Source organism: Salmo salar, unplaced genomic scaffold (genome assembly GCF_965601325.2).
Source record: "Salmo salar unplaced genomic scaffold, fSalSal1 ptg000412l, whole genome shotgun sequence".
Taxonomy (NCBI): domain Eukaryota; kingdom Metazoa; phylum Chordata; class Actinopteri; order Salmoniformes; family Salmonidae; genus Salmo; species Salmo salar.
Window position 1 is genome coordinate 70,446 of NW_027675379.1, and position 22,903 is coordinate 93,348.

Genomic DNA, 22,903 nt, shown 5'->3' on the forward strand with positions numbered 1-22,903 from the left:
AGCATGGTGGTGGCTGCATCATGTTATGGGTATGCTTGTCATCAGCAAGGACTAGGGAGTTTTTCAGGATAAAATAAATGGAATAGAGCTAAGCACAGGAAAAAACCTGGTTCAGTCTGCTTTCCACCAGACATTGGGAGATTAATTCACCTTTCAGCAGGACAACAACCTAAAACACAAGGTCAAATATACACTGGAGTTGCTTACCAAGACGACATTGAATGTTCCTGAGTGGCAAAGTTACAGTTTTGACTTAAATTGTCTTGAAAATATATGTAAAGACTTGAAAATGGCTGTCTAGCAGTGATCAACAACCAACAATCCAGGTGTGCACAGCTCTTAGAGACTTGCCCAGAAAGACTCACAGCTCTTAGAGACTTACCCAGAACGACTCACAGCTCTTAGAGACTTACCCAGAACGACTCACAGCTCTTAGACTTACCCAGAAAGACTCACAGCTCTTAGAGACTTACCCAGAACGACTCACAGCTCTTAGAGACTTACCCAGAACGACTCACAGCTCTTAGAGACTTGCCCAGAACGACTCACAGCTCTTAGAGACTTGCCCAGAAAGACTCACAGCTCTTAGAGACTTACCCAGAAAGACTCACAGCTCTTAGAGACTTACCCAGAAAGACTCACAGCTCTTAGAGACTTACCCAGAAAGACTCACAGCTCTTAGAGACTTACCCAGAACGACTCACAGCTCTTAGAGACTTACCCAGAAAGACTCACAGCTCTTAGAGACTTACCCAGAAAGACTCACAGCGCTTAGAGACTTACCCAGAACGACTCACAGCTGTAATCGCTGTCAAAGGTGCTTCTAACATCTATTGACTCAGCTGGGTTGAATACTTAAGAGATATTTCTGTATTTCATTCAAGGGGTATAAAAACATGTTTTCATTTTGTCATTATGGGGTATTGTGTGTAGATGGGTGAGAAAATGTATGATATTATAATTATATTTAATCCATTTTGAATTGAGTCTGTAACAACAACAAAATGTAGAATACGTCGAGGGGTATGAATACTTTCTGAAGACTGAACCACGAGACAAAGATACTCTGCAGAACCCAGATAATCTACTTTAGAACAAAGATGCTACACAGAATCCAGATCCCATAGACCACACCTGGACAGGAAGTGAATATCAATGTTTTTATTTGTTTTTTTTGTTGAGAAGAGTTAGTTTCAGTGTTCCCAACAGACAGAGACCCCCAGACCAAACGTTCAAAAAAATATTTGAAATATTTGAAGTACTTTGAGCGTTTGTTTTAGCCTGCCTGGAGTTTCAAATGGGCAGGGTTTAACGTTTTGGGACTATTCTATTGGTCCATTAATCCAGACAAGCTCAATCAAGCACAGATAAAAATGATGTATTTATTTCATATAGTAAATCTGTAAATCTGTGAAATAATATTCTTTGACCCCAGGCCATATCCCTCTGAGTTCTACCACGTGAGAGAGAAATGTAGAGCTGGAGTTACGCTGAACAAATAAAGGTGCTACAATATTAATCCTTTTGTAGTGTAGTGTGTGTGGTGTGTGGCCTTCCCTGTGGCTCAGTTGGTAGAGCATGGTGTTTGCAACGCCAGGGTTGTGGGTTCGATTCCCACGGGGGGCCAGTACAAAAAATAAAAATAAAATGTATGCATTCACTACTGTAAGTCGCTCTGGATAAGAGCGTCTGCTAAATGACTAAAATGTAAATGTAGTATAGTGTGTGTAGTGTGTATAGTGTGTGTAGTGTGTGTAGTGTGTATAGTGTGTGTAGTGGAGGGGTAGGGGTAGGTGTGTAGGGGTAGGGGTGTGTGTAGTGTGTGTAGGGGTGTGTGTAGTGTGTGTAGTGTGTGTAGGTGTGTAGGGGTAGGGTGTGTGTAGTGTGTGTAGGGTGAGGGTATAGGTGTGTGTGAGTGTGTGTGTAGTGTGTGTAGTGTGTTTAGTTGCTGGGCTGGATGTTGTTCACTGGTAGCTGTAGCTGGATAGGGTTCCTCAGGCGTTTCAGATCACTCTCCACCTACACACACACACACCACACACACACACACACACACACACACCATTAGTACTTGGTACTATAGCCTGGTAGTGCATCTGTGTCCTCATTATAGCCTGGTAGTGCATCTGTGTCCTCTCTATAGACTGGTAGTGTTTCTGTGTCCTCTCTATAGCCTGGTAGTGTTTCTGTGTCCTCTCTATAGCCTGGTAGTGCATCTGTGTTCTCTATAGCCTGGTAGTGCATCTGTGTTCTCTATAGCCTGGTAGTGCATCTGTGTCCTCTATAGCCTGGTAGTGTTTCTGTGTCCTCTATAGCCCTGGTAGTGTTTCTGTGTCCTCATTATAGCCTGGTAGTGCTTCTGTGTCCTCTCTATAGACTGGTAGTGCATCTGTGTCCTCTCTATAGCCTGGTAGTGCTTCTGTGTCCTCTCTATAGCCTGGTAGTGTTTCTGTGTCCTCATTATAGCCTGGTAGTGTATCTGTGTCCTCTCTATAGCCTGGTAGTGTATCTGTGTCCTCTATAGCCTGGTAGTGTATCTGTGTCCTCTCTATAGCCTGGTAGTGTTTCTGTGTTCTCTATAGCCTGGTAGTGTTTCTGTGTCCTCATTATAGCCTGGTAGTGTTTCTGTGTCCTCACCGTAGCCAGTTGGTCGCGTAGTGCGTTGTATCTGTGTATATCAAAGTGTTCCATCGCTGCCCTCTTGTGGAAGAAGTGGAGAAACTGACGATCCTTAGCATCTGGATAGAGCAACTCCTACACACACACACACACACACACACACCGTTAACACACACAAACATCGTTAACACACACACACACCATTAACACACACAGTCTGTCTGTCTGTCTGTCTGTCTGTCTGTCTGTCTGTCTGTCTGTCTGTCTGTCTGTCTGTCTGTCTGTCTGTCTGTCTGTCTGTCTGTGTGTCTGTCTGTGTGTCTGTCTGTCTGTCTGTCTGTGTGTCTGTGTGTCTTGCCTGTTTAGTGAGTATGTAGTAACCCAGGAAGCCCATACTGGTAGCGTAGGTGATGAAGTAGGTGACTGGTTCCATCACGTCCCAGGCAAACACAAACCTGGAGGGGGGGAAACAGATTAATGTGTGTCTGTCATCCCGGGTGTGTGTGTGTGTGTGTGTGTGTGTGTGTGTGTGTGTGTGTGTGTGTAATCCCTGTGTTTGTGTGTGACTGTAATCCCTGTGTTTGTGTGTGTCTGTAATCCCTGTGTTTGTGTGTGTGTCTGTAATCCCTGTGTTTGTGTGTCTGTAATCCCTGTGTTTGTGTGTGTTTGTGTGTCTGTAATCCCTGTGTTTGTGTGTGTTTGTAATCCCTGTGTTTGTGTGTGTGTGTGTGTAATCCCTGTGTGTGCGTGTGTGTGTGTGTGTGTGTGTGTGTGTGTAATCCCTGTGTGTCTGTGTGTGTGTGTGTGTGTGTAATCCCTGTGTGTCTGTGTGTGTGTGTATGTGTGTGTGTGTGTGTGTGTGTGTGTGTGTCTCACCAAGTCAGGTATCCCAGAAAGCTTCCCTGTAGAGCGAGAAAGGCAAGCACCGCCCACTCTACACGCATCGACTGAGACTCCGCCCTCCTAGCCACTTGGGCTCGCACCTACACACCACACACACACACACACACACACACACACACACACACAAAGAGAAAGACACAGACACACACACCTACATTACCTCACGTGTTATTAAGCCCATAGACAACAATGGTGTCTGTTTCTACGTGAGTCTGTCTGTCTGTCTGTCTGTCTGTCTGTCTGTCTGTCTGTCTGGTACCTATAGAGGTATGGTAGAGTAGGGTTGGGGGATTGTAGGGGGGGTGTGTGGTGTGGTGTGGTGTGAGTGTGAGGGGTGTGAGTGTGAGTGTGAGTGTGAGTGTGAGGGGGTGTGTGTGTGTGTGTGTGTGTGTGTGTGTGTGTGTGTGTGTGTGTGTGTGTGTGTATAATACCAGCTCCAGAGGTCCCAGCTCCTGTTTCAGTGTATCCAGTCTGCGGAGAAGCTGAGTCTGTCTCAGCAGCTGGTGTTCTGGCAGGTTGAGAGCTGACTGGAGCATGTGGACTACTGTCTTCATGTCATCTATACTGGTGGAATGTTCTGGAGACTCTGATAGGAGGAGGAGAGAGGAGGAGAGGAGCAGAGGGAGGAGAGAGGAGGAGAGGAGAGGAGAGAGGAGGAGAGGGAGGGAGGAGAGAGGAGGAGAGGAGAGAGGAGCAGAGGGAGGGAGGAGAGAGGAGGAGAGGGAGGGAGGAGAGAGGAGGAGAGGGGAGAGGAGCAGAGGGAGGGAGGAGCAGAGAGAGGAGAGGAGCAGAGGGAGGAGAGAGGAGCAGAGGAGGAGAGGAGAGAGGAGCAGAGGGAGAGAGGAGAGAGGAGCAGAGGGAGGGAGGAGAGAGGAGGAGAGGAGAGAGGGAGGGAGGAGAGGGAACAGAAAGAAAGGATATAATATAATATCTGGTTCATGGCCAGTTGGGGAAGGTTATTTTTATCAGTGACTTGTTAGGATCCATTAAAAGTTATGCGTTTATGTTACTTTCCACAGTAAGTAACGTTGTAACCTTTTGAAGGTAACAAGGTGTTGAGCTTCTGCTGCACAAAACCTTCAGTCTCCCCCTGACATCGCTATTTCCCCCCAATTACAGGAGCACACCAAACTGAGTTTCCACCTGATACTCAGATCAATACAAAAACACTGAAAGGGGTTCACCTAGGGGTCATGATAGGGGCTTGATGTATTATAATAATTGATTATGCTGATGTTGTATTAATAGAAGGGGAAGGGTTATAAGACCCTTTCCTCCTTACATTTATAGGGTCCTAGACTACAGATTATATATAATATATATATTCATTGTAGAGGTTTAGTATTTGTTCCACAGTTGTTTTCTGGTCTCTTTGCTCTTACAAAGAGACCCCTCTGAGAAATGTGTGACTGTGAAGACAAGGGAGTGTAAGAGATAAGAGATTAGTCAGACATTCCACTGTAAATCAACTTGGACATTTACTGCTAAGCTTTTAGACAGCTATATAAACAAGAGTTTTAGTGTTGAGTAGGCATGGTTTTGGTCTCATGAGTAGAAGGTAATGACGTAGGCAGTGACATCACGAGGGCTGGATTTAGGGTTTAACAAAATCGTCCCACCTACTCAACAGCCAGTGGAATCCCGTGGCGCGATATTCAAATACCTTACAAATGCTATTACTTCAATTTCTCAAACATATGACTATTTTACACCATTTTAAAGACAAGACTCTCGTTAATCTAACCACACTGTCCGATTTCAAAAAGGCTTTACAACGAAAGCCAAACATTAGATTATGTCAGCAGAGTACCCAGCCAGAAATAATCAGACACCCATTTTTCAAGCTAGCATATAATGTCACAAAAACCAAAACCACAGCTAAATGCAGCACTAACCTTTGATGATCTTCATCAGATGACACTCCTAGGACATTATGTTATACAATACATGCATGTTTTGTTCAATTAAGTTCATATTTATATCAAAAACCACTTTATACATTAGCATGTGACGTTCAGAACTAGCATACCCACCGCAAACTTCCGGTGAATTTACTAAATTACTCACGATAAACGTTCACAAAAAACATAACAATTATTTTAAGAATTATAGATACAGAACTCCTTTATGCAATCGCGGTGTCTGATTTTAAAATAGCTTTTCGGCAAAAGCACATTTTGCAATATTCTGAGTAGATAGCTCGCCATCACGGGCTAGCTATTTTGACACCCACCAAGTTTGGCCCTCACCAAACTCAGATTTACTATAAGAAAAATTGGATTAACTTTGCTGTTCTTCGTCAGAATGCACTCCCAGGACTTCTACTTCAACAACAAATGTTGGTTTGGTTCCAAATAATCCATAGTTATGTTCAAATATTCTCTGTTTTGTTCTTGCGTTCAAGACACTATCCGAACGGTGACGCGCGGACGCGTATCGTGACAAAAAAATTCTAAATATTCCATTACCAAACTTCGAAGCATGTCAAACGCTGTTTAAAATCAATTTTTATGCGATTTTTCTCGTAAAAAAGCGATAATATTCCAACCGGGAAACCCTGTTTTCGTTCAAAGACTCAAAATCTAAAATGGACTCTTCTCGTGCACACGCGCACCCGTCACATTGTTCTCAGATCGACCACTATCCAAATGCGCTACTGTTTTTCAGCCATGGGCAGCAAAGTCATCATTCAACGTTCTGGCGCCTTCTGAGAGCCTATGGGAGCCGTAGGAAGTGTCACGTTACAGCAGAGATCCTTTGTTTTCAATAAAGAGAGTGTAGAAGGCTAAGAAATGGTCAGAGAGGGCACTTCCTGTACAGAATCTTCTCAGGTTTTTGCCTGCCATATGAGTTCTGTTATACTCACAGACACCATTCAAACAGTTTTAGAAACTTTAGGGTGTTTTCTATCCAAATCAAACAATTATATGCATATTCTAGTTTCTGGGCAGTAGTAATAACCAGATTAAATCGGGTACGCTTTTATCCGGATGTGAAAATACTGCCCCCTATCCTAGAGAGGTTAATAAAATAACTTGGGACCTTTGATGCAGAACTTGCTCTGAAACATGCGCGTTATGTTCCTGATTGTTAACTTCTGTCTGCAATTACATTAATAAAGGGTTTTGAATGATTTAATTAAAGATATTGTCATAATGCTAATTTCACCAATGAGCCAATGATTGACAAGGAACAAGGAAACAAACGCCAAAAACACAGTTCTGTTTCACTGTTGCTGTTAGCAACAAACAGCAGTCTGTCCACTGTTTACCTCTGTCCCTGTACATTTACATCATGTTGATTGGTCAAGAAACAGGAAGAGCGCGAACATGGGAGGGATTTTCATTTTATTTTTTTACATTTTACAAAGAAAATGTTAAATAATATTGTAAAAGTAGCGACTTGCTTATTTTAAAAAACAAACTATTACTTAAATTGTAAAAACTTGTTAGGTTACTCTGATAACAACAGAAAGTAGTCTGACAGCCAGTCAGTCAGCCAGCCAGCCAGCCAGCCAGCCAGCCAGCCAGACAGACAGACAGACAGACAGACAGACAGACAGACAGACAGACAGACAGACACAGCGTTAGGTACCTCTGCCCGGGGAGTGTATCCTGTAGATGGTGCTGTTGATGAGGATCTGGAAGTCTTGATTGAGAACTGTGTCTATAGAGGTGGTAGTGCATACCCTCTCTCCATCTGGGAGGAGGAGGAGGAGGGGGAGGAGAAGGGGAGGAGGAGGAGGAGAGGAGGAGGAGGAGAGGAGGAGGAGGGGAGGAGGAAAGGAGAGAAGAGAGGGTAAGAAGAGAGCAGAAGACAAAGGGATGTTGTTACTGTCAGAATAGGTTAGTGAAGATGTTGATATTTTTACACGATGGTTGTGAATCCACAACATTAACAGACCTGAAGACTTCTGTTAGTTCCTGGAGCTAATGCCTAAGCTTTAGCTCAGCAGGCTAACACAGTCTTGAGGCATGCAGGGGTGTGTGTTTATGTATGTGTGTTCACCTACCTGTGTTCAGTACAGCTGCAATAGCTACTCCAGGGTCCTCTCTCTGTATGTCTGAGAGTAGGTCTGTTACTGTCATCAACATGGGACGTAGACTGAACTGACACAACTCACTACGGGAGGGCAGGGGGAGAGACAACACTGGTCGCCCATACTTATACTGTACAGATATATCTGGAGAGGAGACGGAGAGAGGAGATGGGGGGCAGGGGTGGAGAGAGAGGAGACAGAGGGGGGTGGAGAGAGAGGAGATGGAGGGGGGTGGAGAGAGAGGAGAGGGGAGAGAGAGAGAGAGAGAGAGAGAGAGCGAGAGAGAGAGAGAGAAGGGGGTGGAGAAAGAGGAGATGGAGGGAGGAGGAGAGAGAGAAGAGGGGAGAGAGAGAGAAAGAGAGAGAGAAGGGGGTGGAGAGAGAGGAGATGGAGGGAGGAGGAGAGAGAGGAGACAGAGGGGGAGGAGAGAGAGAGAAGAGGGGGTGGAGAGAGAGAGATGGAGGGAGGAGGAGAGAGAGAAGAGGGGAGAGAGAGAGAGAGAGAGAGAGAGAGAGAGAGAGAGAGAGAGAAGAGGTGGGTGAAGAGAGAGGAGACGGAGGGGGAGGAGAGAGAGAGAAGAGGTGGGTGGAGAGAGGAGATGGAGGGAGGAGGAGAGAGAGAAGAGGGGAGGGAGAGAGAAAGAGAGAGAGAAGAGGTGGGTGAAGAGAGAGGAGACGAGGGGGAGGAGAGAGAGAGAGAGAAGAGGTGGGTGGAGAGAGGAGTTACAGTTCATATAAGGAAATCAGTCCATTGAAATATATTCATTAGGCCCTAATCTATGGATTTCACTTGACTGGGTTTTCCTCAAACAAAACACAATACTCCATAACGACTAAGCGAAAAACAGGTTTAGACATTTTTGCAAATGTATTCAAAATTAAAAACATAAGTACATTTACATAAGTATTTATAGATGCTTTGATATTTTAAATTGAATAATTAATAATAACAATTTTAGAATAAAGCTGTAACAATATTTAGAAAAAGTCAAGTGGTCTGAATACTTTCCAAATGCTCTGTGTATATATATATATATATATATATATATATATATATATATATATATATATAGAGGTCATATATATAACATTCTATTGGTTGCAAGAATTCTTTGTAAAATAATTTAAATTGAAACAATTCTAATTTTGGAATCCGGCGTCGTTTTGCGTAGCAGGTCATAAACCACGTGCCGTGGAATAGGAACATCGAAAAAATCTCTTCCCAACTATGTTGCAAATATGGCACAACTGTCGGGTCCTTTTTTTTTTTTTTTAATTCATCACAATTTTCTTTAACCAATTTCGGTCTTTGTCACGATCGTGTGGAGAGACGGACCAAGGCGCAGCGTGATTAAAGTTCCACATATTTATTCAAGCGAAACTTCCAAACAAAACAAAGAAACAAACAACAACCCGTGACATCAGAGGCGCTACATGCACTTAACTCAAAACAAGATCCCACAAAACACAACTGGGGAAAAAGGCTACCTAAATATGATCCCCAATTAGAGGCAACGATTACCAGCTGCCTCTAATTGGGAACCATACCAAGCACACCAACATAGAAATATTGAACTAGAACACCCCCTAGTCACGCCCTGACCTACTATACCATAGAGAACCAAGGGATCATTGTGGTCAAGGCGTGACAGTCTTTAATGCCGACAGACAACTTCCTTACTTTCCCCCCTTCCACATGCCTCTTCCATTTTTGTGGTAATGCTGCAATTAGTTGGTTGTAATTTTGGGTAGAGCAGACATATCCATATATTTTTGTTAGCTGCATGTGTGACATAACTCCACCAGTCCTATTCATGATATAATTTACAAAGATGATACCGTTTAAGCATTTTTTCCCCAAAAAACATTTGTATTTTATTTATTTTTATCAAATCTGTATATTTCAGTTTAACCGTAATATTTGTTGTAATATTTGTTCTGTCTTTTCTGGAGGATTAAACTGAGACTGAAACCAACTTTCTAATACTGGTTTTAAAAATAGCGATATTTTGGAGATTCCCTTTTGAAATAACCTAAAGTGAGAGGTTGTAATCTGAATAAAAAGGAAAAAGACCGTTCATGAACACGGGGTGAGCCTTTCGTAATAATCTACTAGAGAACCTGTTTCGATTTAAGTCTAACTTTTTGTATGACTGAAGCCTTTAGTGAGAGGTTTTAGTGCTTTACAATGTAATAATTTCTGCCCTCCGAATTCAGAATCATTATATAAATAGGCCCGTTTAATTTTGTCTGGCTTGTCTTTCCAAATAAACTCAAAATATTATATTGAGAGGACTTCCTGTTTGTTTTCATCTTGCAAATCTCTATACCTCTCCCTGGGAGACCTGCAAACTGATCTTCAGGTCCTGGACCAATCTGGTCTGATATCCACCTCTCCCTGGGAGAACTGCAAACTGATCTTCAGGTCCTGGACCTCTCTGGTCTGATATCCACCTCTCCCTGGGAGAACTGCAAACTGATCTTCAGGTCCTGGACCTCTCTGGTCTGATATCATCTTTTTTTTAGTTGAGTCCATCGGTATTTGGACAAAGCTCTTGTAACAACTGCTTGTAGAACCCTTTGTGTTCATTTCAAAGATCCTTCAGCTGTGAGGATATTTTACAGCTTGAACTGGTAGCAACACAGTTCCAGACAGGGCAGGTTGCAGGTCATATTTAAACAGCAACAAACAGCAGGAATTTAGGCTCCGCGATGGTAGGATTTAATGTGAGGGGCTCCGCGATGGTAGGATTTAATGTGAGGGGCCCCGCGATGGTAGGATTTAATGTGAGGGGCCCCGCGATGGTAGGATTTAATGTGAGGGGCTCCGCGATGGTAGGATTTAATGTGAGGGGCTCCGCGATGGTAGGATTTAATGTGAGGGGCTCCGCGATGGTAGGATTTAATGTGAGGGGCTCCGCGATGGTAGGATTTAATGTGAGGGGCTCCGCGATGGTAGGATTTAATGTGAGGGGCTCCGCGATGGTAGGATTTAATGTGAGGGGCTCCGCGATGGTAGGATTTAATGTGAGGGGCTCCGCGATGGTAGGATTTAATGTGAGGGGCTCCGCGATGGTAGGATTTAATGTGAGGGGCCCCGCGATGGTAGGATTTAATGTGAGGGGCTCCGCGATGGTAGGATTTAATGTGAGGGGCTCCGCGATGGTAGGATTTAATGTGAGGGGCTCCGCGATGGTAGGATTTAATGTGAGGGGCTCCGCGATGGTAGGATTTAATGTGAGGGGCTCCGCGATGGTAGGATTTAATGTGAGGGGCTCCGCGATGGTAGGATTTAATGTGAGGGGCTCCGCGATGGTAGGATTTAATGTGAGGGGCTCCGCGATGGTAGGATTTAATGTGAGGGGCTCCGCGATGGTAGGATTTAATGTGAGGGGCTCCGCGATGGTAGGATTTAATGTGAGGGGCCCCGCGATGGTAGGATTTAATGTGAGGGGCTCCGCGATGGTAGGATTTTAATGTGAGGGGCTCCACGATGGTAGGATTTTAATGTGAGGGCCTCCACTATGGTAGGATTTTAATGTGAGGGGCTCCACGATGGTAGGATTTTAATGTGAGGGGCTCCGCGATGGATTTTAAAAGTCGTGTAGATCCAAATTAAACAGGTAGACTAGTAACAAAACATTTTCAGAGACTTTCAAAACAATGTGTTTTTTGTGTTACCTGTGGCAGGTGGCAGGGTGCTGTAGTAGTGAACTGGTCTCGGTGCACCATATCTACACCACTGTCTGGACTGGAGAAGAGAGAGAGAGAAAAACATTTACCAACCTGTCACTAGGATACCAACATACTGCCAACCTGTCGCTAGGATACCAACATACTGCCAACCTGTCACTAGGATACCAACATACTGCCAACCTGTCACTAGGACCTGTCACTAGGATACCAACATACTGCCAACCTGTCACTAGGATACCAACATACTGCCAACCCGTCACTAGGATACCAACATACTGCCAACCTGTCACTAGGATACCAACATACTGCCAACCTGTCACTAGGACCTGTCACTAGGATACCAACATACTGCCAACCTGTCACTAGGATACCAACATACTGCCAACCCGTCACTAGGATACCAACATACTGCCAACCTGTCACTAGGATACCAACATACTGCCAACCCATCACTAGGATACCAACATACTGCCAACCTGTCACTAGGATACCAACATACTGCCAACCCGTCACTAGGATACCAACATACTGCCAACCTGTCACTAGGATACCAACATACTGCCAACCTGTCGCTAGGATACCAACATACTGCCAACCTGTCACTAGGACCTGTCACTAGGATACCAACATACTGCCAACCTGTCACTAGGATACCAACATACTGCCAACCTGTCGCTAGGATACCAACATACTGCCAACCTGTCGCTAGGATACCAACATACTGCCAACCTGTCACTAGGATACCAACATACTGCCAACCTGTCACTAGGATACCAACATACTGCCAACTTGTCACTAGGATACCAACATACTGCCAACCTGTCACTAGGATACCAACATACTGCCAACCCGTCACTAGGATACCAACATACTGCCAACCTGTCACTAGGATACCAACATACTGCCAACCCGTCACTAGGATACCAACATACTGCCAACCTGTCACTAGGATACCAACATACTGCCAACCTGTCGCTAGGATACCAACATACTGCCAACCTGTCGCTAGGATACCAACATACTGCCAACCTGTCACTAGGACCTGTCACTAGGATACCAACATACTGCCAACCTGTCGCTAGGATACCAACATACTGCCAACCTGTCGCTAGGATACCAACATACTGCCAACCTGTCACTAGGATACCAACATACTGCCAACCTGTCACTAGGATACCAACATACTGCCAACTTGTCACTAGGATACCAACATACTGCCAACCTATCACTAGGATACCAACATACTGCCAACCTGTCACTAGGATACCAACATACTGCCAACCTGTCGCTAGGATACCAACATACTGCCAACCTGTCGCTAGGATACCAACATACTGCCAACCTGTCACTAGGATACCAACATACTGCCAACCTGTCACTAGGATACCAACATACTGCCAACCTGTCACTAGGATACCAACATACTGCCAACCTGTCGCTAGGATACCAACATACTGCCAACCTGTCACTAGGATACCAACATACTGCCAACCTGTCGCTAGGATACCAACATACTGCCAACCCGTCACTAGGATACCAACATACTGCCAACCTGTCACTAGGATACCAACATACTGCCAACCTGTCACTAGGATACCAACATACTGCCAACCTGTCTCTAGGATACCAACATACTGCCAACCCGTCACTAGGATACCAACATACTGCCAACCTGTCACTAGGATACCAACATACTGCCAACCCGTCACTAGGATACCAACATACTGCCAACCTGTCACTAGGATACCAACATACTGCCAACCTGTCGCTAGGATACCAACATACTGCCAACCTGTCGCTAGGATACCAACATACTGCCAACCTGTCACTAGGACCTGTCACTAGGATACCAACATACTGCCAACCTGTCGCTAGGATACCAACATACTGCCAACCTGTCGCTAGGATACCAACATACTGCCAACCTGTCACTAGGATACCAACATACTGCCAACCTGTCACTAGGATACCAACATACTGCCAACTTGTCACTAGGATACCAACATACTGCCAACCTATCACTAGGATACCAACATACTGCCAACCTGTCACTAGGATACCAACATACTGCCAACCTGTCGCTAGGATACCAACATACTGCCAACCTGTCGCTAGGATACCAACATACTGCCAACCTGTCACTAGGATACCAACATACTGCCAACCTGTCACTAGGATACCAACATACTGCCAACCTGTCACTAGGATACCAACATACTGCCAACCTGTCGCTAGGATACCAACATACTGCCAACCTGTCACTAGGATACCAACATACTGCCAACCTGTCGCTAGGATACCAACATACTGCCAACCCGTCACTAGGATACCAACATACTGCCAACCTGTCACTAGGATACCAACATACTGCCAACCTGTCACTAGGATACCAACATACTGCCAACCTGTCTCTAGGATACCATCAACACTGTTCAGCCAGCACAGCTAGGGAAGGAGAGAGAAAGACAAAGTGTGTGTGTGTGAGAGAGAGAGAGAGAAGAGAGAGAGAGAGAGAGAGAGAGAGAGTTGGAGTTTTTGTTCTCTCGCCTCAATTATTATGGTTGTGATTGCAGTCAGCAGAGCTGGCTGAAAGCCTGAAGATAACAGCCAACTATGAGTGAGAGAAAGGCAGGGAGAAAGAGACAACAAAGATAGTCTCCTTATGTTACATCCAACACACACAAACAGACAGAGAGAGAGAGAGAGAGAGAGAGAGAGAGAGAGAGAGAGAGAGGGAGAGAGGGAGAGAGGGAGAGAGAGAGAGAGGGAGAGGGAGAGGGAGAGGGAGAGTGAGAGAGAGGAGGAGAGAGAGAGAGAGAGGGGAGAGAGAGAGAGAGAGAGAGAGAGAGAGAGAGAGAGAGAGAGAGAGAGAGAGAGAGAGAGAGAGAGAGAGAGGGAGAGGGAGAGAGAGAGAGAGACAGCGAGAGAGGGAGAGAGACACACACAGAGAGAGAGAGAGAGAGAGAGAGACACACAAAGAGAGAGAGAGACACAGAGAGAGGGAGGGAGAGAGATTTGATCCAACTCGAGACACACATGGATACTATCAGTAGCCCTCAGCAGCATGCCCCTCCCTTCCTCCCTCACTGCCTCCCTCATTCCCTCCCTCCCTCCTTCCCTCCACCAGTCTAGAATAGGTTTACACAGGACAGAACAGCATAGGGAATAACTACTGCAGGATTCACTCCCTCCCTCCACCAATTTACAGGACATTTGACCTGCAGCATTTTAATTTACAGGACATTTGACCTGCAGCATTTTAATTTACAGGACATTTGACCTGCAGCATTTTAATTTACAGGACATTTGACCTGCAGCATTTGAATTTACAGGACATTTGAGATATTTAGCGCATTGTGTGTGTAACCTGATTAGGGCGTTCACACATGGTGCTCAGAATGACAGAGATCACATTTACATTATGGTAACTAATAATAAAAGAACATACAAGTTGACGATGCAGTGACCTGTATCCTTACTGCGCTGTGACCTGTATCCTTACTGCGCTCTGTGACCTGTATCCTTACTGCTCTGTGACCTGTATCCTTACTGCGCTCTGTGACCTGTATCCTTACTGCGCTCTGTGACCTGTATCCTTACTGCGCTCTGTGACCTGTATCCTTACTGCGCTCTGTGACCTGTATCCTTACTGCGCTGTGACCTGTATCCTTACTGCGCTCTGTGACCTGTATCCTTACTGCGCTGTGACCTGTATCCTTACTGCACTGTGACCTGTATCCTTACTGCACTGTGACCTGTATCCTTACTGCTCTGTGACCTGTATCCTTACTGCGCTGTGACCTGTATCCTTACTGCTCTGTGACCTGTATCCTTACTGTGCTGTGACCTGTATCCTTACTGCACTGTGACCTGTATCCTTACTGCTCTGTGACCTGTATCCTTACTGCGCTGTGACCTGTATCCTTACTGCGCTCTGTGACCTGTATCCTTACTGCGCTCTGTGACCTGTATCCTTACTGCGCTCTGTGACCTGTATCCTTACTGCGCTCTGTGACCTGTATCCTTACTGCTCACTGTGACCTGTATCCTTACTGCTCTCTGTGACCTGTATCCTTACTGCACTGTGACCTGTATCCTTACTGCGCTGTGACCTGTATCCTTACTGCGCTCTGTGACCTGTATCCTTACTGCTCTGTGACCTGTATCCTTACTGCGCTCTGTGACCTGTATCCTTACTGCGCTCTGTGACCTGTATCCTTACTGCTCTGTGACCTGTATCCTTACTGCACTGTGACCTGTATCCTTACTGCGCTCTGTGACCTGTATCCTTACTGCGCTGTGACCTGTATCCTTACTGCGCTCTGTGACCTGTATCCTTACTGCGCTCTGTGACCTGTATCCTTACTGCGCTCTGTGACCTGTATCCTTACTGCACTGTGACCTGTATCCTTACTGCGCTCTGTGACCTGTATCCTTACTGCGCTCTGTGACCTGTATCCTTACTGCGCTGTGACCTGTATCCTTACTGCACTGTGACCTGTATCCTTACTGCGCTCTGTGACCTGTATCCTTACTGCGCTGTGACCTGTATCCTTACTGCGCTCTGTGACCTGTATCCTTACTGCTCTGTGACCTGTATCCTTACTGCGCTGTGACCTGTATCCTTACTGCGCTCTGTGACCTGTATCCTTACTGCGCTCTGTGACCTGTATCCTTACTGCGCTCTGTGACCTGTATCCTTACTGCTCTGTGACCTGTATCCTTACTGCGCTCTGTGACCTGTATCCTTACTGCGCTCTGTGACCTGTATCCTTACTGCGCTGTGACCTGTATCCTTACTGCTCTCTGTGACCTGTATCCTTACTGCTCTCTGTGACCTGTATCCTTACTGCGCTCTGTGACCTGTATCCTTACTGCACTCTGTGACCTGTATCCTTACTGCGCTCTGTGACCTGTATCCTTACTGCACTGTGACCTGTATCCTTACTGCGCTCTGTGACCTGTATCCTTACTGCGCTCTGTGACCTGTATCCTTACTGCTCTGTGACCTGTATCCTTACTGCGCTCTGTGACCTGTATCCTTACTGCGCTGTGACCTGTATCCTTACTGCGCTCTGTGACCTGTATCCTTACTGCACTGTGACCTGTATCCTTACTGCGCTGTGACCTGTATCCTTACTGCGCTCTGTGACCTGTATCCTTACTGCGCTCTGTGACCTGTATCCTTACTGCGCTCTGTGACCTGTATCCTTACTGCGCTGTGACCTGTATCCTTACTGCGCTGTGACCTGTATCCTTACTGCGCTCTGTGACCTGTATCCTTACTGCGCTCTGTGACCTGTATCCTTACTGCTCTGTGACCTGTATCCTTACTGCGCTGTGACCTGTATCCTTACTGCGCTCTGTGACCTGTATCCTTACTGCGCTCTGTGACCTGTATCCTTACTGCGCTCTGTGACCTGTATCCTTACTGCGCTCTGTGACCTGTATCCTTACTGCGCTGTGACCTGTATCCTTACTGCGCTCTGTGACCTGTATCCTTACTGCGCTGTGACCTGTATCCTTACTGCGCTCTGTGACCTGTATCCTTACTGCGCTCTGTGACCTGTATCCTTACTGCGCTCTGTGACCTGTATCCTTACTGCGCTCTGTGACCTGTATCCTTACTGCGCTGTGACCTGTATCCTTACTGCGCTCTGTGACCTGTATCCTTACTGCACTGTGACCTGTATCCTTACTGCGCTGTGACCTGTATCCTTACTGCGCTCTGTGACCTGTATCCTTACTGCACTGTGACCTGTATCCTTACTGCGCTGTGACCTGTATCCTTACTGCGCTCTGTGACCTGTATCCTTACTGCGCTGTGACCTGTATCCTTACTGCGCTGTGACCTGTATCCTTACTGCGCTCTGTGACCTGTATCCTTACTGCGCTGTGACCTGTATCCTTACTGCGCTGTGACCTGTATCCTTACTGCGCTGTGACCTGTATCCTTACTGCGCTCTGTGACCTGTATCCTTACTGCGCTGTGACCTGTATCCTTACTGCGCTGTGACCTGTATCCTTACTGCGCTCTGTGACCTGTATCCTTACTGCGCTGTGACCTGTATCCTTACTGCGCTGTGACCTGTATCCTTACTGCGCTGTGACCTGTATCCTTACTGCGCTGTGACCTGTATCCTTACTGCGCTCTGTGACCTGTATCCTTACTGCGCTGTGACCTGTATCCTTACTGCGCTGTGACCTGTATCCTTACTGCGCTGTGACCTGTATCCTTACTGCGCTCTGTGACCTGTATCCTTACTGCGCTGTGACCTGTATCCTTACTGCGCTCTGTGACCTGTATCCTTACTGCGCTGTGACCTGTATCCTTACTGCGCTCTGTGACCTGTATCCTTACTGCGCTGTGACCTGTATCCTTACTGCGCTGTGACCTGTATCCTTACTGCGCTGTGACCTGTATCCTTACTGCGCTGTGACCTGTATCCTTACTGCACTGTGACCTGTATCCTTACTGCACTGTGACCTGTATCCTTACTGCGCTCTGTGACCTGTATCCTTACTGCGCTGTGACCTGTATCCTTACTGCGCTCTGTGACCTGTATCCTTACTGCGCTGTGACCTGTATCCTTACTGCGCTGTGACCTGTATCCTTACTGCACTGTGACCTGTATCCTTACTGCGCTCTGTGACCTGTATCCTTACTGCCTGTGACCTGTATCCTTACTGCGCTCTGTGACCTGTATCCTTACTGCGCTGTGACCTGTATCCTTACTGCACTGTGACCTGTATCCTTACTGCGCTCTGTGACCTGTATCCTTACTGCGCTGTGACCTGTATCCTTACTGCGCTCTGTGACCTGTATCCTTACTGCGCTGTGACCTGTATCCTTACTGCACTGTGACCTGTATCCTTACTGCGCTCTGTGACCTGTATCCTTACTGCGCTGTGACCTGTATCCTTACTGCGCTCTGTGACCTGTATCCTTACTGCGCTGTGACCTGTATCCTTACTGCGCTCTGTGACCTGTATCCTTACTGCGCTGTGACCTGTATCCTTACTGCGCTCTGTGACCTGTATCCTTACTGCGCTCTGTGACCTGTATCCTTACTGCGCTCTGTGACCTGTATCCTTACTGCACTGTGACCTGTATCCTTACTGCGCTCTGTGACCTGTATCCTTACTGCACTGTGACCTGTATCCTTACTGCGCTGTGACCTTACTTACTGCACTGTGACCTGTATCCTTACAGCGCTGTGACCTGTATCGTTACTGCGCTGTGACCTGTATCGTTACTGCACTGTGACCTGTATCCTTACTGCGCTGTGACCTTACTTACTGCACTGTGACCTGTATCCTTACTGCGCTGTGACCTGTATCCTTACTGCGCTCTGTGACCTGTATCCTTACTGCGCTCTGTGACCTGTATCCTTACTGCACTGTGACCTGTATCCTTACTGCGCTCTGTGACCTGTATCCTTACTGCACTGTGACCTGTATCCTTACTGCGCTGTGACCTTACTTACTGCACTGTGACCTGTATCCTTACAGCGCTGTGACCTGTATCGTTACTGCGCTGTGACCTGTATCGTTACTGCACTGTGACCTGTATCCTTACTGCGCTGTGACCTTACTTACTGCACTGTGACCTGTATCCTTACTGCACTGTGACCTGTATCCTTACTGCGCTCTGTGACCTGTATCCTTACTGCGCTGTGACCTGTATCCTTACTGCACTGTGACCTGTATCCTTACTGCGCTCTGTGACCTGTATCCTTACTGCACTGTGACCTGTATCCTTACTGCGCTGTGACCTTACTTACTGCACTGTGACCTGTATCCTTACAGCGCTGTGACCTGTATCGTTACTGCGCTGTGACCTGTATCGTTACTGCACTGTGACCTGTATCCTTACTGCGCTGTGACCTTACTTACTGCACTGTGACCTGTATCCTTACTGCACTGTGACCTGTATCCTTACTGCGCTGTGACCTTACTTACTGCGCTGTGACCTGTATCCTTACAGCGCTGTGACCTGTATCGTTACTGCTCTGTGACCTGTATCCTTACTGCACTGTGACCTGTATCCTTACTGCACTGTGACCTGTATCCTTACAGCGCTGTGACCTGTATCCTTACTGCGCTGTGACCTGTATCCTTACTGCACTGTGACCTGTATCCTTACTGCACTGTGACCTGTATCCTTACTGCGCTGTGACCTGTATCCTTACTGCACTGTGACCTGTATCCTTACTGCACTGTGACCTGTATCCTTACTGCGCTGTGACCTGTATCCTTACTGCGCTGTGACCTGTATCCTTACTGCACTGTGACCTGTATCCTTACTGCACTGTGACCTGTATCCTTACAGCGCTGTGACCTGTATCCTTACAGCGCTGTGACCTGTATCCTTACAGCGCTGTGACCTGTATCCTTACTGTGCTGTGACCTGTATCCTTACTGCACTGTGACCTGTATCCTTACTGCACTGTGACCTGTATCCTTACTGCACTGTGACCTGTATCCTTACTGCGCTGTGACCTGTATCCTTACTGCACTGTGACCTGTATCCTTACTGCGCTGTATCCTTACTGCACTGTGACCTGTATCCTTACTGCGCTGTGACCTGTATCCTTACTGCGCTGTGACCTGTATCCTTACTGCGCTGTGACCTGTATCCTTACTGCGCTGTGACCTGTATCCTTACTGCGCTGTGACCTGTATCCTTACAGCGCTGTGACCTGTATCCTTACAGCGCTGTGACCTGTATCCTTACAGCGCTGTGACCTGTATCCTTACAGCGCTGTGACCTGTATCCTTACTGCACTGTGACCTGTATCCTTACTGGGCTGTGACCTGTATCCTTACTGCGCTGTGACCTGTATCCTTACTGCGATGCATACAATGTAGTAGGCTACGCACCAATACAACATGAGAGAAATAAACAATAGTTTAGTGGTTAAAATGGTCAACTGTATGGAAGTCACTATGAAATACTGTATGGAAGTCATTATGAAATACTGTATGGAAGTCACTATGAAATACTGTATGGAAGTCATTATGAAATACTGTATGGAAGTCACTATGAAATACTGTATGGAAGTCATTATGAAATACTGTATGGAAGTCACTATGAAATACTGTATGGAAGTCACTATGAAATACTTTTTAATATATTTTTTTATTTAACTAGTCAAGTTTGTTAAGAACAAATTCTTATTTACAATGACTGCCTACCCCGGCCAAACCCAAACTCGGATGACACTGGGCCAATTGTGCGCCGCCCTATGGGTCGCCCGATCACGGCCGTTTGTGATACAGCCCGGAATTGAACCAGGGTCTGTAGTGACGCCTCTAGCACTGAGATGCAGTGCCTTAGACCGCTGCGCCACTCGGGAGGTAAAACATGCCTTATAATATGTAGTGAAACGTTCAGGTTTTAAACAATATTAAATAGCTATATGTTTTGAAAATGCATACTGCCTCCAGACCATTGAAAAGTGTTGGGTGACGCACAGATGAAGCCTGGAAAGCAAGCTTCAATTACCATTTGAGAAATAAAAATAGTAGCCATTTTTAAATCATGGTTAAAACAATTGTTGCATAATGATTGGGCTTATAAAAGCACAGTCTGGCAGATATTCCCTCTCCAAGGCTCTGTGTCTCCATGCTGTTTCTTAAATATGATACATAAGGAATTCGTGCCAATTTAATTCCACTAAATTATGCACATTAACCTTAGAGAACGACAAGCATGACTGGTCAAATGTATTTCCATCACTGAATAGGCTAAAAAAAAGCAGATGAGTTCACAATGGAATAAACATTTTCTCCTGGACAATTGACACTCTGCTTTTTCAATGTTTTTAATGGCCAAAATCCTGCTATTATCGGCTAACCGCAACACTGCCCTAACTTTCTGTATCCTGTCCTTATTTATGGGTGTCGCCACTATCAGCTTCCTGAAAGCAGTAAAATATATCATGTTTCCTGTTGAGCTGAAGCAAATTATTTGCGTGTCAGTTTTGACTCCATTTTGTCAGTGATTTTCCAAGACTGTTCCACTTCCACACAAATGATTCACCACCGTGACACACACACACACACCCACGCCTCCCTGCGCACACTTGGCGCGCGTTCTCGCTGTCATCAATAAGAGAGAGAAGGGAGTGTCTGACGTTCTTCTGGGACAATGGAAACACATTTTTAAAACTGGTTTTTTTTTTTTTATCCCCATGCTTCGGTTCTCTTTGTTCATGGCTGACTCTGTGTATACGGTAATGGGGATAACATTTAATTCGAGCTGATTCTCTAAAAGACTGCGGAAATGTGGAGTGAAGAGAGAGAGAGAGAGAGAGAGAGAGAGAGAGAGAGCTTTGGTTATGAATACTAGGTCTACTGTACAACAATAACATATACAAAGTGACTAGTTCCCTATGCATTCATGTATAACATGCATGATATAAACTTATTGATCAGAACTCACCAAATAGGGAACTTGAATCGCGCTGTAACTTTTGCCAGAGGCAGAGGAGAGCGAACAACGGAGAACTCCGTAGTGAAGTTTGGTAACTCTACTGAACCAAACCATGGTTAAAAACACGATAAAAAAAAAACCGAGACAAAGTAAAACGAACGAGATTAAACGGAACCGGTTAAGTTTATACGCAACTTTAATAATAAAAAACTTCCATCGCTGTTGAATACACTTTAAGGGCGCACCTCTCCGTCCCGTGTCAAATCAGGTCTTCTCATTGGTGGAATTTTTACTGTAGAACGTGACGTTGGATAGGGTCGGAAGTTGATCAATAAATCAGAATGATAGATAATGATAGATAATGATATTGCGCTTCCAAAGATGGGAGGTGGGTTATATTGATTTCCAAACTAGATAATGTTGGTTTTGTTGTATGCCATGTGTATGGGTACAATTTTAAACACCTCAAAACAAGATTTTATTTTCAGATCTTGCTGATAAACTTACTGAGCTGCAAAACAAGTATACAACATATATGGCTTTATATTAGCTGGAAACTTTAATGAAACACCTGAAAACTCTTGAAACTATTTTTTTTTTAAATGCTCCTGAAAAAAATGCTCCGAAATTTCACAATAGTGACATCAACCAAATATTTCAGTAAATTGACAGTGATCCATACTTGGCGTTTCTTTAATACAAACTGACAGTGATCGATACTTTAATACAAACTGACAGTGATCGATACTTTAATACAAACTGACAGTGATCGATACATCTCGTATCTTTAATACAAACTGACAGTGATCGATACTATAATACAAACTGACAGTGATCGATACTTTAATACAAATTGACAGTGATCGATACTTGGCGTTTCTTTAATACAAACTGACAGTGATCGATACTTTAATACAAACTGACAGTGATCGATACATCTCGTTTCTTTAATACAAACTGACAGTGATCGATATTTTAATACAAACTGACAGTGATCGATACTTTAATACAAACTGACAGTGATCGATACTATAATACAAACTGACAGTGATCGATACTATAATACAAACTGACAGTGATTGATACTTTAATACAAACTGACAGTGATCGATACTTTAATACAAACTGACAGTGATCGATACTTTAATACAAATTGACAGTGATCGATACTTTAATACAAATTGACAGTGATCGATACTATAATACAAA

At 45.3% G+C, this 22,903-nt stretch overlaps 1 protein-coding gene across 1 annotated transcript; it reads right to left on the minus strand.

Annotated features, from left to right (window-relative positions):
• Window positions 1-1,912: 1,912 nt before the first annotated feature.
• Window positions 1,913-21,992, minus strand: LOC106578227 (calcium uniporter regulatory subunit MCUb, mitochondrial). Its single transcript, XM_014156878.3, has 9 exons — window positions 21,704-21,992; window positions 11,242-11,311; window positions 7,535-7,705; window positions 7,117-7,221; window positions 3,954-4,108; window positions 3,496-3,602; window positions 2,978-3,074; window positions 2,638-2,754; window positions 1,913-2,019 (listed from the first exon to the last, which is right to left on the minus strand). The coding sequence occupies exons 1-9, from the start codon at window positions 21,806-21,808 to the stop codon at window positions 1,942-1,944; spliced, it is 1,005 nt and encodes a 334-aa protein (XP_014012353.1). The 5' UTR covers window positions 21,809-21,992; the 3' UTR covers window positions 1,913-1,941.
• Between the last annotated feature and the right edge of the window lie 911 nt (window positions 21,993-22,903).